This window comes from Lactuca virosa, chromosome 8 (assembly GCF_052849685.1).
Source record: "Lactuca virosa cultivar CGN04683 chromosome 8, Lactuca_virosa_CGN04683_v6, whole genome shotgun sequence".
NCBI lineage: Eukaryota > Viridiplantae > Streptophyta > Magnoliopsida > Asterales > Asteraceae > Lactuca > Lactuca virosa.
The window spans coordinates 93,620,747-93,636,752 of NC_136433.1; the positions used below are offsets into that span (position 1 = coordinate 93,620,747).

A 16,006-nucleotide genomic window follows, 5' to 3' on the forward strand; every position below is an offset into this window, starting at 1 on the left:
AAAAATACCATTTTACCCCTCGCCTAGTTTGGTCTAAGACTAAGGCCCAAACTCCCAAACATGAAGGCCCACAAACCAATAATCATCCAAAGCCCACTTATGGCGCAATTTTCCAAATTGGGCCCAAACCCTAACGTGGACCTTACCCTAAAGCCCAATAACTTTTCCCCTTAAACCAAACACTTATTCTTATACGACCCAACAATTCCCCAAGCAACCAAGCCCAAAATAGGTAGCCCAAAACTGAAATGGCACCACAAGGCCCAATAAGGCCCAAAACAGTAAGGCCCACATCCAAAGTTAAATCCGTCAAACAACCAAAAACTCCACTAATCAGACGAACACACGGCGTTCAAGGGTTGAACGCACGATGTTCGTTGACGGGGACTCAAGACGGAACGCGCTGCGTTCCCATGAGCTATGCACGGCGTTCGCAACCAAGTTCCAAATTCTCCTTCTAAGGACTTAATATATTAAGTACAATGTCTAAAACCCCAAAATAGTCCCATAACACTGACTTAACCCATAAAGTTGAAGGCTTTAAGCCTTTGAATGGCTTAATGAAGTGGAATCACCAAAAATGAACTTCAAAGGCCAAAATACTCCAAAAATGTCTTAAACCTCTTAATACCTTCATACCTCAATCCAAACCTCCATATCTGATTTTAAGGGACTTCTTAAGTCATAAAGTTTCTAACTTTATGACTTATCATAACTCAAGGGGACCCAAATCAAAACCCTAAGTCCCAAACTTCAACAAATGACTACCAAATCATGCATGGAAGATTTACACCCATCAAGATCCAAACTTTATAATCACATAACCTCAACAAGGACCAAATATGAAGCTTAAAGGTTATGGAGTAACTTCTACTCACAAGAACCACCACAAAGAGACCAAAATCATAAACAAAAACCAACTAGCTAAATCTACATGAAAGAGTTGTCAAGGTTGAGACTTTATACCTCCAGAAGATAGATTTAGGTGCACAAAGCCTAGATCCAAAAGCTCCAAGTCAAGCAATGACTCTTCAAGAAGTTCCTTCTTCCTCCTCAAGCACCAAAATACTCATAAATCACTTTGAAGCTCAAGAATCACTCAAATGGAGGATAGAGTTTCGTTCTTAGGGTTAGGGAGGATGTATGCTGAAGGAAATGAGGGTTGGAGGTGAGTTAATGTGTTTAAATATGGTCCAAGACCCTAAATTAGGGTTTCCATCTGACCTGACGAACGCAACGCGTTCCCTTGGGGAACGTAGGGCGTTTCCAAATGATCCTGCATCCAAATCCCTTTTTAAATGCCATGCATTCATACCCGGTACGCCATGTGTACCCGTTTTGGCCCAACACCCCTCTAACTTCAAATGGTCATAACTTTTTCGTTATAACTCTGATTTTGATGTTCTTTATATCCACAAAAAGGTAACGAGAAGCCCCACACTTCTATAAACTTTATTTAGCATGGAAACCAACCGAACTAAAATCCAAAATTCATAAAAGGCCTGAACCAACTCCTTTACCGATACCCTTGGGCTTCGAAACACAAACCGAAAACCTGAATCATCCAAACTACATCATCCACATACAAATGAACCCAAACTCAATTCCTCAAGGGTTCTAAGTCTGCTAATACCCACTCCTTTATCCTCACCCCACAATGGGAAACAATTCGAAACAGGGCGTTTTTTAGGTGCATTTCATGCATCCATTTTGTAGTTTTACTCTATAAAAGTGCATTGCATATAGGATTAAACTCATGCATTTTGCATGTTTTTCGAGATTTTTCATGAGGCTATTTCATTCACACACTTTTGTGATATTTCAGGGACTTTTGGAGGTAAGATCTTGCTTGAGGAGATAAATAAGAGATTTAGATGAAGTTTCGGGACTTGCGGAGCACCGATGAGGAAGATATCAAAGAAATGAAGATTTTGGCTTTTCAGAGATTCACACGGTCGTGTAAATGGAAGCCTTGTGTTTACACTGGCTGCTATGTAAACGAAGACTCTCGAGCATTGTACTTTGAAGGCCTGTGTAACACCCAAAAATTCAAACCAATTTAAACTTTTTAAAAACATTTCAAACCATTAAAAATCATTACAACTTTGTTTTCAAAATGTATAATATCAAAGTTTTCCCAGAAACATAGACAAAACATGAGGAGTTGTACGATCACGCCTTCGCCTTGTCGCGATCCCCTGATGTACCTGAAACAATAAACTGAAACTGTAAGCCCGAGAGCTTAGTGAGTTCCCCCAAAATACCGATACACATACAATCCGTATAAACATATCATAACAAACTGAAAAACATGTAATGGGTCCCCAGCTTTACAGACTGGATTACCCCTGAGCCCACAGTACGAGTCTCCCTTTAGCCCGTAACTGGAATGCTCTCGAGCCCACAGTACGAGTCTCCCTTTAGCCCGTAACTGGAATGCTCCCGAGCCCACAGTACGAGTCTCCCTTTAGCCCGTAGATGGAATGCTCCTAAGGTCTGTTGGCTACCGCACGGAGCAGTACAACCTCAACCCATCCCACATAAGATATAACATACCACATAACCACTGAGCATGCAATAATCATATAACATCACAGGTAGTCCTATAGGTCTATCTAACTGGCATAACTACTAGCATGCAACACTAACTTATACTCAACATCTAACACTGCTAGGATAACATATCCAATGGACCGGCCTTGGTGCCTTAGACCCCTTAGTATAGTGAGGATAACTCACCTTGCAACTGTCATTTGAAACTAGAAAGCTCAACTCCCGGATCACCAACACGAACTCCACCACCTATAGTTACCATAAAACCCTTTTTTCATAAATCTCCAAATTACCAGAATACCCTCAGAAGTCAACTGGTCCACTCTTGGTCAAAGTCAAAGTCCACAGTCAAAGTCAACAGTCCATGTTGACTCGACTCGTTGAGTGCAGTTCACCAACTCATCGAGTCCTTCCTGAACTCGAGAAGTCGTGAAATCCTTGATTGGCTCGTCGAGTTCCCCTTTAACTCGCCGAGTTCATACGTGTCCAAGAATTGGGAGAAACCCTAGCCGACTCGCCGAGTCTTCGAACGACTCGCCGAGTTCAAGGCAATCTTCAACGGACTCGCCGAGTTTGTTCATCAACTCGACGAGTTCATGACCATCTTCATATGACTCGCCGAGTTGACTATGCAACTCGCCGAGTCCTTGCAGACCTTCATCCATGCTGACACTTTTCAAGCCATGCCAAGGTTCCAGATTACAGATCCAAGCTTCTAAGTCATGTTTATCACGTAAAGTTGCAAACTTTACACGCATGCAAGGCCCTAAAGGCTCTAAATGACCAATCTAAGCTTCTAATAGAGCTTTACACCACAGAAGAGTCTCATCCTTGCAAGAGCTGGAAACTTTATGGACTTAGGACTCAAAAGAGGTTAAGATCTAAAGTTTCAACTTCAGATCTAGCTCCCATACCAAAGTCCCTTCAGGAATAACTAAAGAAAGCCCTAGTTTCCACATATGAATGATTCTAGAAGAAAAAGAGGTTAAGGTAACAGCTGGTTACCTCCAAAACGTGCCCAAACTGAAGTAGACTCTGGATCCACATAGAAATCTTGATGCTAGCCTCTTGATCTACAAATTTCCTTCACAAAAGTCACTTCCCAAAGCTCCAAAACACTCTCCAAGCTCTCACTCACGGAAATTAGGGTTTCTGGGTCTCAAGAGGGTGATAGAGGACAGTGGGAGGCGCTAATGGTCCAATATATAGGGTGCAAAACCCTGAAAATTAGGGTTTCCACTGGCAGCTCCTACTCATCGAGTCCCTCATGCCGACTCGACGAGTCACTCATTAATTGACGTGTCCTGGCCCGCTGGTACTCGACGAGTCAAGCGCCAACTCGTCGAGTAGACCTTAGACATGAAGTCTAAATGGAAAAATTAATAATACCTGACGGTTGGGATGTTACAGCCTGACCAATTTACGCATTGTACTTTTGTATTTACACGGGTCGTGTAAATGATAGTGTTAGTTTACATGGGCCGTGTAAACGTTGTCGTGAGTTAAAAGCTGTTTTCTTTCTTTCTTAAAAGAGGCAACCGATTCCGTTAGAAGTTAAGTCGATTTTAGGAGTTCTTGGGGCGATTTCTGGAGGATTTGGAAGACAATTAATACTTGGAAACACTTGGATCTCGTTTGGATTTCAATTTGTAAGACTTTAATTTCAATTTCTAGGTTTGTGCTTTGTTCTAATCATGCGTGGCTAGAAACCTAGTTTCCAACTTTTTGTCTTGACTTCTTAGTTGTGATTTCAATCATGTGACTTGATGTTTTCTTTCAATTTCTATCTAGTGAATTTGATTTTTTTCAATCAAATGTTTGATTCTAATTGTGATTCTTATTGGCCATTTGAATTAGGGTTAGGTTATTCAAGTTATCTAATTGCAAAATCCATAATTATTTTGTAAATTGGACTAGGTAACAAGCACTAAATTGATTTCTATTGAATGAATTTAGTGTAAATATTATTCACACATTCTTACGCTCCCGAGCTTATGAAGAGTATTGAGTGTTGTTGGGAACATTCACATAAATCTCATTGAAACCTTTTAATTTCTATCTAAGAGCTTGTTTAGACATAAATTAGAAGGTTAGGTTATTTTCAAAGAGCTTGTTTTGAATTTGACAATGTGGTGAATGGAAATTGTTAGAGCTTGTTAGCATTTCTAAATACCAACTTAGATAGAATTAAACAAATATCATTTCATACTTGGAATCACATTGCTAATTAGTCTTGCATGGAGTTGGAGTATTTGCAAATCTTGAATTTACTTTATTTAATCAATTGCTTACTTATTACTTCAGTCCTTTATTTGCATTGCATATAAACCCCCCTCTTTTGTGATCCTATTTGTACCTTACGCAAAAAGGGTACAAGCACTTGTCTTGTGTCTCTGTGGATCGACCCTACTTACCTTTTATTATATTTTTAGTGCAAAGTAGTAGTGTTTTTGGAGTAATTTATACCCCTTTATTTGTTGGGTTTGACACGCCTAATAGCGTTACACACGGAACTCCCGGAAAGAAAGAGTGCGAGCTCTAATGATAGCCATAATCTCCGCACGGAACGCGCCCAAGCACTCATCCAAGATCTCTGAAATGCTGCGAGAAATCTCCGATGAGATGAACTCCCACATCTACTCGCTAATCTGCTTAGCACCTGCACCTGAGCCGGAACCCGAACCAGAACCAGAACCAAAACCACCACCCTGAGTGCTCATCTCCAAACTGAAATTCGACATGCCAAAGATCAAAACATTCCCAAGAATCCTGCTCCCATAAGCTTCTTAGATTCTCCAAGACTTTCACCGATTCGAGTATATGGATCTTGTGCTTTCAGTAGTACGGGCCCAATACTACCTTCCACACATATCCATACTTTCCTCAACAATTATCCCAAATCCTCTAAGTCACTTTCTCAAACCAATGCACCAAAACTCACTAAAACATATCCAAGGATATCCTAGGTTCCCGACCTCACCCAACCCTCAGCTACTGAAGGACTCCCACCAATGTCAACGAGCACCCTCATGAATATAGTCACATACAACAGAGATCAGATAATCCTTCGAGTAAAAGACTCAACCCTAGAATGGTTGGACTCACACAAGAGCTACACAATAGGGTCAAATCCATCACTCTAAGATTATTTAACCTGTGCCACATGTGACTTAACATATTTACTTAGTAGCCGATCCACATCACTAAGAGTCCCACAAAGCAAAAAGCAAACAACATTCAAGAAACGGAAAATCTAACCACATACACTAATTAAGCCATTCTATCCACTATTAGAAATTCATACTAGCATGCAATTCTAAAGCTCATACAATCAGACATATAAAGGCATCTCTCTTATTATATATTATTGAGCAGATCCTTAGCCCTAATCCCACATGCAATTCACATAATCATAACCTATATCATAATAAACATGTATTGGTATTCTGGGAACCACTTACTTGAGCTCGGCCGATTGCACGTATCACACCCCTTTCTTGATTAGAAATTTCTTTTTATTTAAATGTTTATTTTATAAAATTTTCACCAAACCCTCAGTTTGAGTCCAGGCACACCCGAAAGTATACCCGAATCCCTCAAACCAAAGCTCTGATACCAACTTGTAACATACCGAAAACCAAGGGTAAAAATTTCATTTTCATTATAATCAAAACACAAATGTAACTTCATCCAATCATTTAAAATCATTTCAAAATAAAAAAATTATCAGAGTTCATCCCCAAAATCATATATTGCGGAAATCACGGGTGTCTGCACTGCGATCAAGCCGGGCCCTTCCCTTTTGAACCAAAAGTACCTGAAACCATAAACCACAAACTGTAAGCATGAAGCATACCAAACATATCAAACGAGCCATACATATCATACATATCCAATCAGTCAATAAAAGTGCTATGTGCCAACCATAGTCTTGCCATTATGCCACGAGCCGCCTTGTGGTCTTCCTTGCTAGGATGGGGGCCAAAACCCTGGGCCTTACAGACAAGTGCTAGGAGCCACCTCCGGGTCTTCCATGCAAGCATCACAAAGACAACTAGCATACAATCTACAACTACTTGACTAATAATTGCTAGAGTTCAGACTCTGGTCTTGCATACAGTTTGCCAAGAGCCGCCTCCTAGTCTTTCATACATAATGCCAAGGGATAACCCCCGGGTCTTCAAGAATACATAAACCAAATGGGCCAGCATTGGTTCCTTCGACCCATAAAACAGTGAGGAGACTCACCTCGAATGCAGAAGCTCACTGAAGGAAATCCCTAACTGCTGCTCTGACGGCTTCTCGAGCTATTAATACAAAATTAACACCCGATTAGCAATTGGGTTCCAAACTATGATCCATAAACCATAGTTGGGGTGAAATGACCATTTTACCCTTGACCCAACATTAACCAAAACTGAGACCCAAGCCCAAAACCAGAAGGCCCAAAACTACAAAATCCATAAGCCCACTAATGGCCTAATTTTCAAAATTGGCCCCAACCCATATGGGACTTATCCTAAAGCCCAATAATTCCTTATCCAATAATAAATCTCAGATGACCCCAAAAAGCCCAAAAGACATCACGAGGCTCAAGCCCATTGGGCCCACAAGGCCCAACAAAGAAAGCCCAAAACATAGTCCAAGAAGGAGTCCAATACCAATGACAACTCCTCAGTCCAAGAAGTCTAACTCTCAAAGCCCAAGACCCAGATCCAAGGCCCAAAGTCCAAAGATGTCAAACGAGCCCAAAATGGCACTAGGCCATTTACGTTGGGCGTACCCCCGAAATCCTCAGTACGCGGGCCGTATATGTGGTTACGCTGGGCGTAACCTCGATCCTTCCCAAAAAGCAACCTGTGACTTAATCCCTTTAGCACTTAGCCCCAAAACCTCATGGAACTTTCATAATAAGCTCTTAACTGATAAAGTTGCCAACTTTATTAGTTTGCATGTCTCAATAGGACCCAACTTCCAAAATAATCCTTCAAGATCCGCAATAACCACCTTAACACATGCATGATCCATCCTTAAGCATCAAGCAAGCACCTTTATGAACTAATAACCTCAGAAATACAAAGAATGGCAACTCTAAGCTCCTGGGGTGTTGTCAAATCACTAGATCTCACCCATGAGACCAAAATGGGACCAAAACTCACATAATGCTAGATCTAAGCTCCTAATGAGCAAGGTTAGAGCTTTATACCTCTAATGAGCTGAAAATAGAGTAGAGAGTCGAGATCCGCAAGCCTTCCCTTGAACCAACTCCTTGCACCAAGCTTCCACCTCTTGAACAATCACCAAAACCCACCAAAGATACACACAATGAGCTCAAACCACTCTTGGATGAGGCTAGGGTTAGAAGTTAGTGTTTTAGAGCAATGAGGGCTGATAAATGAGAGAGTCTTGAGGTTATAATGGTGTATAAATAGTGCCTAAACCCTAAAAGCAGAGTTTGGCACTCTGCCCGTTATGATGGGCGTATCCAACCAGACAGACGCATACCACCTCGCATGCATGGGACCAACTTGCCAACAATTTCCATTAGGGGCCAATTATGTCAATATCTTCAGAATGTAATAACTTCCTCATCTTAGATCCTTTTCCGACGAACCTTATATCCACGGGAAGGTGGCGAGAAGCCCTACTCTTCTTACAACACACCCAAACCTAAAAACATCTCGATCAAAACCCAAAATCCATAAAAGACGGTGTCATCAAATTACGATCATACCCTTGACCTCCGAAAACACTATTGAACACTTGGATCACTAAAACCACAACACCCACACCCGAGAAGGGCCAAATTCTTCCTTTCCAAAGGCCCTAAGCCTCATGACCACTGAAGATTGGGCCGCAGGCCCGAAAAAGAAGCAAATCCGAAATCGAGTGTTACATAAGATTTGGGCCACTATTGGGATTTTGTGCCATTAGGTTTGGGCCATGACTTTTTGGGCCAAATGAGGGAAGGGTAAAATGGTCTTTCACCCTGGGAATTGAGATTAGTTGATTAAGTCTCGATTATGGTTTATAACCTAATTATTAATTAGGGTTTTATTTGATTGGTTAGTGTGGGGATTCTCCGGTTCAACAACCCGAGCATTTATTTGATTTTCAGCAGACTGATGTGAGTTTGCTCACTATACTGTAGGACACTAGGGATTGTATGTGCTCGTAGTCTTTATGACTCCTGATGTATGTGTTGTATGCCTGTGTGTCTGTTTTCTATATGTATGTGGAATGAAATAGACCTGGTACAACCTTATACTGACATAGTGACATATGAGTTGAAATTGACTCGGAGGTGTAATAGACCCGGTACAGCCTTGTGCTGACATATGAGTTGACGTATATGTATGGTATGTGGTATTTTGGGGAAATCACTAAGCTTTGTGCTTATAATTTTCAGTTAATGTTCAGGTACTTCCGGTTCGAAGGGGAAGAGTTCGGGATGATCGCATTTCACACACCACCATTTTCCGCTTATTTGACTCTGATGTACTTTGGGATGTTTTTGAATACACTATGATTACTTTATGGTTTTCGACAAATATGTTTGGTTGATGGTTTAATTAATATAAAAACGAAAATTTGGTTCTGAGTTTTGGGACGTTACAAGCATAATATTGAAGCTATATTTCAGGGGTTGTTATATGCTTAGCAAATTGAAGGTAAATTGTCATGGACCAATTTATCACTAAATTAATAAGAAAAATAAGGGAATGGCTGGAAATACCTCTACAACAAAAGATCAATGTTAGTTGCCTCTTTCTCCTTATGTTGTTTTTGATGTGCATAGATTTGAATTAAAACAATGTATGTAAACTTTTAAGTCATCTTATGCTCAAGCTTCACATGATAATTCAAAACTTTGAAGAAAGTAGAGTAATAAAAAATCTATCTCGTAAGTCATACATAATGATGTCTGAACCAAGGATAATTCATAATAAAAAATCTTATGCTCAAGCTTCACGTGATAATTCAAAACTTTGAAGAAAGTAGAGTAATAAAAAATCTATCTCGTAAGTCATACATAATGATGTCTGAACCAAGGAAAAAGAATCAAAGAATGACCCTGTGTACCTGGCTATTATCGATCATATAAGAGCATAGGATTTTTTCAAATCAAAAAAAGCATGAGTCATCATCTTCTCTGATATCTATATTCATCGTCTTCTCCAACGTTCATAGATAATGTGACAGAAATTCAGAGAGAGGGACTATGTGAAAAATTGATTCCACAATCTTTAATATCTCATTGTCTTATCCAATATCTAGAGTCACTGTCTCGTATTTTTCCTCCATTGGTTTGATAATCCGATTTTACTGCTTCTTGGTTCCTAAATTGATACAACAACGATAGTGTAATGTTAATTCTATCTCGCTCTCACTCTGTAACTTGTTGGTATAAATATTGGTGATGAAGATCATTTGAAGGAATAGGGAGTTAGGGGAACATGAGAGACAACAATATGAAATTAAAGGCAAAGATAGGATTTGTGGGGGAGAAGAAACATCATGGAAGCGGAGAAGAGGGAGGGGAAGATGGAGTCGTGGGCGAGCTGAAGACGGAGGCGTGTATGGAAACTGAAGAAGATAACGGTAAATAGTGACTTTAAATGGCTATGTAACATAGCTATTGATCTAATGGTTGTGAATGGAGGGATGGTTTTTAACCGCTCTCCATTAATAAATATATAATATGTATTCTTTTAAACATGTTTTCAAATAGAAACTATTCTTCCTGACAGATACATTACTCTTATATACTTGAAAACTATGACCGCAAAACAAACATCACCAAAAGTTGGTGTTGTACGATGCTCCTTTTTATTTGTACTCGATGCTTTTTTTTAGGTCTTCTCTTCTATTCATGCTTTTTTTTTTTTTTTTTTTTTTTTTTAAATTACAGAGTGTTTGAAAATGCTTTTTAAAATGATTTATTAATTTATTGTTTTTTCTAAAAAGTTAATATGCTAAAAAAAATATTTGATAAACACTAACTTTTTAATGACAAAAATGACTTTTTTAAAATAATCATAAATTTTTGGTTTTTCCAAAAAATTAACAAGTAAGATCGAAAAGTACTCCTAAACACGAGTTTAGTCATAAGAACCCCATACTCTAGAAGTTCTACATTTGATACCATTGTATAATCATTACTTTATTAAGAGGGTGTGTGGTGAAAGCTTAAAAAATGAATTTTTTGAAAGGACTTTTTTTTAAAAACACACCTCCAATAAATCATTTTCTATAACGAAAACTCCTTATTTCACCCTATAACAAATTGACTAATATACCCCTTTAACCTAACGTTAACATCGACACAACATCGCTCGTCTGTTCTCCATCGCATCTGTTCATCGCTGCTGCTGTTGTCTACCGTGAATCGCCACCCCTCCCCTGCTCGCAGCCGTTAGCCTTCTCCTCCCCACCGGACGGATATCGTCGCAGCCACAGGTAAGCTACCGTGAATCGCCATCTGTTCCTCTCTTTCTGCTTTCCTTCGTGTTTGTGCTGCTGTCGATTTCCCTAGCATCAAAACCATGTGCTGTATCGATTTTTTGATTTGAATTGGAGCTGTCGATTTTTCCATCTTCTGCATCTGATATGAATTTGCTGTCTATTTGCATTGTTGATTTTTTGGTTAAGAAATCAGAACTTTCAATGTGATATGAAATCAGAACTTTGAATGTGAATGTGAAATCAGAACTTTGAAATGATAATTGATTACTCTATCCGATATGAAATCAGAACTTTGAATGTGAATGTGAATGTATCTGTTATGAACCTAGCCCTCTCTTAACCTCTTGTTTCTCTTGCTGCCCGCTTCCTACTCTTTTATTGGGGTGTGGGAGGGTTTTGACAAAACTTCATCAATGGTTCATGCGGTTTGTAAAAGATGATTTTCCCTCACATGCATTGCACGTTATGACTTAACGAACCAAAAAGACAATCTATGAAATTTTTTTAACTTTAAGGACCCTTCTTGAAGACAAAAAAATAAATAACTCAAACATAGATTCTGGGAAACCACGGGACCGTTTATAAAGTTTTGATAAAAAAAAATGAAAATAGGAGTAAAATAATAATTGTAGACTAATTTTGAAAAAAAAAAAAAAAAGTCATTAAACCCAAAAAGGACCAAACACAAACAATTTGATAGTTGTACTGAATCGGTATAATTTAACAAATCAAATAGACAAGTATCTAATTTTATCTATTAAATTAGAAAAACTAATCGATTAAAATAAATGTTATTATATAGTATATACCCTTCACTCACGTAATACCAAACATTCACAAATCACACATGCCATTAAAATCCGCTTGAAGTCTGTTAAAATCCAATTATGGCACCAAAGGCCCTCAATGAGTGAGTGAATGGGGTTTTTGGGTTATGTTAAATCGGTTTTTAATATATAGAACTTGGGCTAGCTTCTAAAAGTTTTATATAGATGAATAATTTTGGGCCCAACAAATATCAAGAACAATCGCCTCACGAACACTAGACCAGAACACGAAGCTCTGTCTCGGCTTCTTCCATACTCACCTCTCTAACTTAAGTAAGTTTAACCTAATTTTGCTTTTTTATTTTGTAAACCCTAAATTACTTGTTGGATTAGTGTTATGGTGTATTATATGTTAATTACTTGTTTGGATCAGTGTATATAGGCTCTCAGTGTTAATTTTTGTCACTTGTTTGAAGTCATGAATTTGTGAATTTCGTGCCATGAACCATTTCATGTTTGAACCTCAATGTTAAGTGTTGAACAACTTAGCGGCGACACCTTAGTAGGCTGTTCTATAACGTCAGCTAGCTTACCGGATGATCCCTGGGCGATTTCTCTTTTACACAGTATTTGTTTATCACTTTTACTTATTTCCCACTACAGATATATCGTTTTGATAGTTTTCTGTTAATTGATATCCGTTTTTAATTTGATATAATGGTGTGAGATCAAATGGAGCACAACTCGTTAACTCAACTTCAATCGATTTGGAGTTTTTGGATTTCTACATTGTGAATTTGTTTGAACACGTTAATATATTAGTATATTTGTCTTGTGAAAATCCCTAGGAAGGATCAACATTAGCTAACAAAGTTATGCCCATGAGGTGTTTGATGAAATGTCTCGACATGAAACTAACACCCAAAGTTTCATCTGACATTAACAGGTAGCTGAAAAATGGCAGCAAGTTCTGTTTCGAAATGTTTTCGTGGTAAGTTTTGAATCCTTTCTCTTAACAAAGTTTTCCATTTCATGATTCTTTCTGACCTATTTTGTATAGTGGGTCATTCTTTGTTGTCTTCCAGTATCCAAAGATCATCATTATCATTATCACAAGAAGCCACCTGCAACAATCTCTTAACTCAGGTCTGTTCTTTAATGTATAAAGTTTGATTCTTTTACAAAATCTTGAATCTTTTTGTACTTTGGAACAGCAAATAAGGAGATTCATACAGATGAGGACGAATCTGAAAGTTGTAGACAACTCAGGGGCAAAACGGGTAATGTGCATACAGGCTTTAAAGGGGAAGAAAGGGGCAAGATTAGGGGACACGATAGTTGCATCAGTGAAGGAAGCACAACCAGGGGGGAAAGTGAAGAAAGGGCAGGTTGTTTATGGTGTGGTTGTTAGGGCAGCTATGCAAAAGGGGAGGTGTGATGGAAGTGAAGTGAAGTTTGATGATAATGCTGTTGTGCTTGTGAATAAACAAGGTGAGCCTATTGGGACACGTGTCTTTGGACCTGTCCCACATGAGTTGAGGAAGAAAAAGCATGTTAAGATATTGAGTCTTGCACAACATATTGCTTGAAGCTTTGTTTTTTTACAAGGTGAAATGAATTCAAGATTTTATGTTTTTTGGAACGAAAAGTTATGATGTTAGTATTTATCTGATTTAATCACTGTGTTCTGTTTTTTGAAAATGATTCTTGTGTTTGTTACTTCTTAGTTAATTGTGACAGTTAAAGTGATGCTATGGATTTTTGTTTGTTTTGTTTTTGTTGATCTAGAAAGGGGTTGTTTCTTTTTTCATTTTTGTTGTTGTTGTTGTTGTTAAGTTCTGTATGGGTAAAGTGATTGAATGAGTAAATGTTTATCTGGATAAAGTTTTTTATACACAAGGTCTTGTTGGGTGATTTAGTGAACTAAATAACCATTTTATCTTCATAGTCCAAAAAACAAAAGTTTATTACGTTCAAGTTTTAACAATATTCATCTAATCCATGGTTGAAAATTACATTCCTAATCTCTTCTTATTTTAGCCCAAACTTAATAGCTTTATATTCATAAAAAAACTGTTTTTTTTTTTTTTTTTTTTTTGCTGTTGATGATGAAAATCTTCCACATGGTTGGATTGAACTCTTGAACCAAGTTATGGAAACTAAATTAAACATCGATTCAAATCTTACATACTCGAATACTCAAAACATCTGTTTCTTTTTTTAATTGATAATACAAATATTTGATTTTACTTTAATTCTAAAACAGATCAGATCACCTTCCTCTACCACCACCAGGAGGCCCTGCAGCCTGCGCCTGCATAACACCATATAATAACCATCACCACCACCTCTACTCCCAACGACTTTAAATACATTTTTTTTAGAAAAAAAGACAAAAACCATTTGCTTCATGAATATAGGTGTTTTGCTTATTTTTCAAATTATTATATAGTGAGAGTGAGAGCTAATCATAATACTTACTCGATAGCATTAAAAAATAAATACCAAGTGCACGACCCCTACCAACATCAAGTGCTGAACCTTTGCCCTTCATCACAAAAAAATATAAATTAAATTAATTAAAAATAAATAAATAATAATATAAAACATGCATACACTGATAGCATTAAAAATGTACCTTAATTCTAGCTTCTAAACGCTTGAACATAGGAGCATTCTTAAGCATGTCTGGTATGATCATGAACCTGCACGATTTATTAAACAAATTTAACATTTCCAATGAATGGTGTAAATAGAGAAAAAAATAAAGAATAATTTCAAACCTGACTTTGCTGCCACGAATGAAGACATGTTCAAGCTGAGCCACCTTGCCATCCTGAAAATGTGCACAACCAACAATATCAGGCTACAGGTTTTTAAAAAATATAAACTTAATTTCATTAAAAAAAAAGTTCATGTTTAACGTTTCCTATATCTTTTTGCCCAAAGAAACGATTTGCATTCAAAAATTACATTTTGGGTGTTGGATAAGACTGATGAAGTCAGTTGTATCTTTTTTTTGGAAAGAGCTACGTATAAAGCTTTAGTGAAGCAGCCAACAATGACAATAAACATTGTAATACATAACCTTCATTTAACTGAGCCAATCTTTGTTAGGACCATATCCAAAAACTTTTTTGTGCCCAACTTTTGTAAATGAAGAAACACCTTCTCTCTCCCCCAAGCCTCGTTAGTGTCATAAATTTCCCCATTATGTACACCATTATACAAATAAACTAGGCGAATCTCCGCGCTTTACGCGAGAATAGAATTATATAGTTAAAATAATAACTTTTACCAAATTATTATTTAATATTTCTACTCTGAAAAAAAATGTTAGTAGTAAAGCAAAAATATAGTTAACATATTAGTTTTATTAAACATTATAGTTTAATTTTTAAGTCATTGTGATATATACAATCATTTGATAATTTTATAAACCGTTTAAAATTGTGTAAATTATATATCAAATGAATGATAATATAACAGGTAACAAAACGTATGAACAAAAATATGAACTGCAACTTTTAGTAACATAAAAATAGAAAAACATCTATTATAACATTTGTATTAAAAAAGATATATATACAACGAATAATAAAAAATATGAAAAATAAACACTATAACTTTTAATAACATAAAAACACTAAAACATTTATTATAACATTTATATTAACTCTTCATATTTAAATCACAAATCTCTTCAAATACATTAATGTTTTTAATGAGCAAAACTTTACAACCTTATAAAAGAAAGGAAAATAAAAAGTTATTAGTGATTACTAATTAATAATCATAAGTTAAAAACTCTTGAGTTGTAACTAATAAATATACATAAATTAGAAAACTCTTGAGTTGTAGTGTGAGTTTCAAATGAATGCGGTACTTGGAAATGTATATTTATTATTATTATTATTATTATTATTATTATTATTATTATTATATTCGTCTAAATAATTGGTTTTGATGCATCATTTTAATCCCTTCAATTATTAAACATAAAGATATTTAATTATAAATTTATAACATACATAGGTGCATATACATGTTAAACAAATCACATATAATATATATATTTTCGTAAATGTAATATGTAATTCTTGTCGTAGTAATATGGATAAATTACTTTCATATGAAGAACATATCATGATAAGTCTATCATAATTACATATCAAATGTTCAAAATTATGTTATCTTTTAAATATTGTCTTTTAAATATG

General features: G+C 36.8%; 1 protein-coding gene across 2 annotated transcripts; it reads left to right on the forward strand.

Annotated features, from left to right (window-relative positions):
* The first annotated feature begins 10,881 nt into the window (after positions 1–10,881).
* LOC145128262 (large ribosomal subunit protein uL14mz-like) lies at positions 10,882–13,561 on the forward strand. Of its 2 annotated transcripts, none has more exons than XM_079063063.1 (4): positions 10,882–11,013; positions 12,733–12,777; positions 12,847–12,932; positions 13,001–13,561. In XM_079063063.1, exons 2-4 carry the CDS (start codon positions 12,744–12,746, stop codon positions 13,373–13,375), a joined length of 495 nt encoding a protein of 164 aa, XP_078919189.1. In that variant the 5' UTR covers positions 10,882–11,013; positions 12,733–12,743; the 3' UTR covers positions 13,376–13,561. The 2 variants fall into 2 exon arrangements, with proteins under 2 accessions (XP_078919189.1, XP_078919188.1); XM_079063062.1 differs by lacking the exon at positions 10,882–11,013 and adding an exon at positions 11,995–12,119.
* The last annotated feature ends 2,445 nt before the right edge of the window (positions 13,562–16,006 follow it).

Bases quoted from the DNA above. Each gene is read 5' to 3' on its own strand.
- LOC145128262 (XM_079063063.1), top strand. From the start codon at position 12,744: ATGGCAGCAAGTTCTGTTTCGAAATGTTTTCGTG. The intron at 12,778-12,846 runs GTAAGTTTTGAA...TATTTTGTATAG, and splicing joins TGTTTCGAAATGTTTTCGTG to TGGGTCATTCTTTGTTGTCT. The intron at 12,933-13,000 runs GTCTGTTCTTTA...ACTTTGGAACAG, and splicing joins GCAACAATCTCTTAACTCAG to CAAATAAGGAGATTCATACA.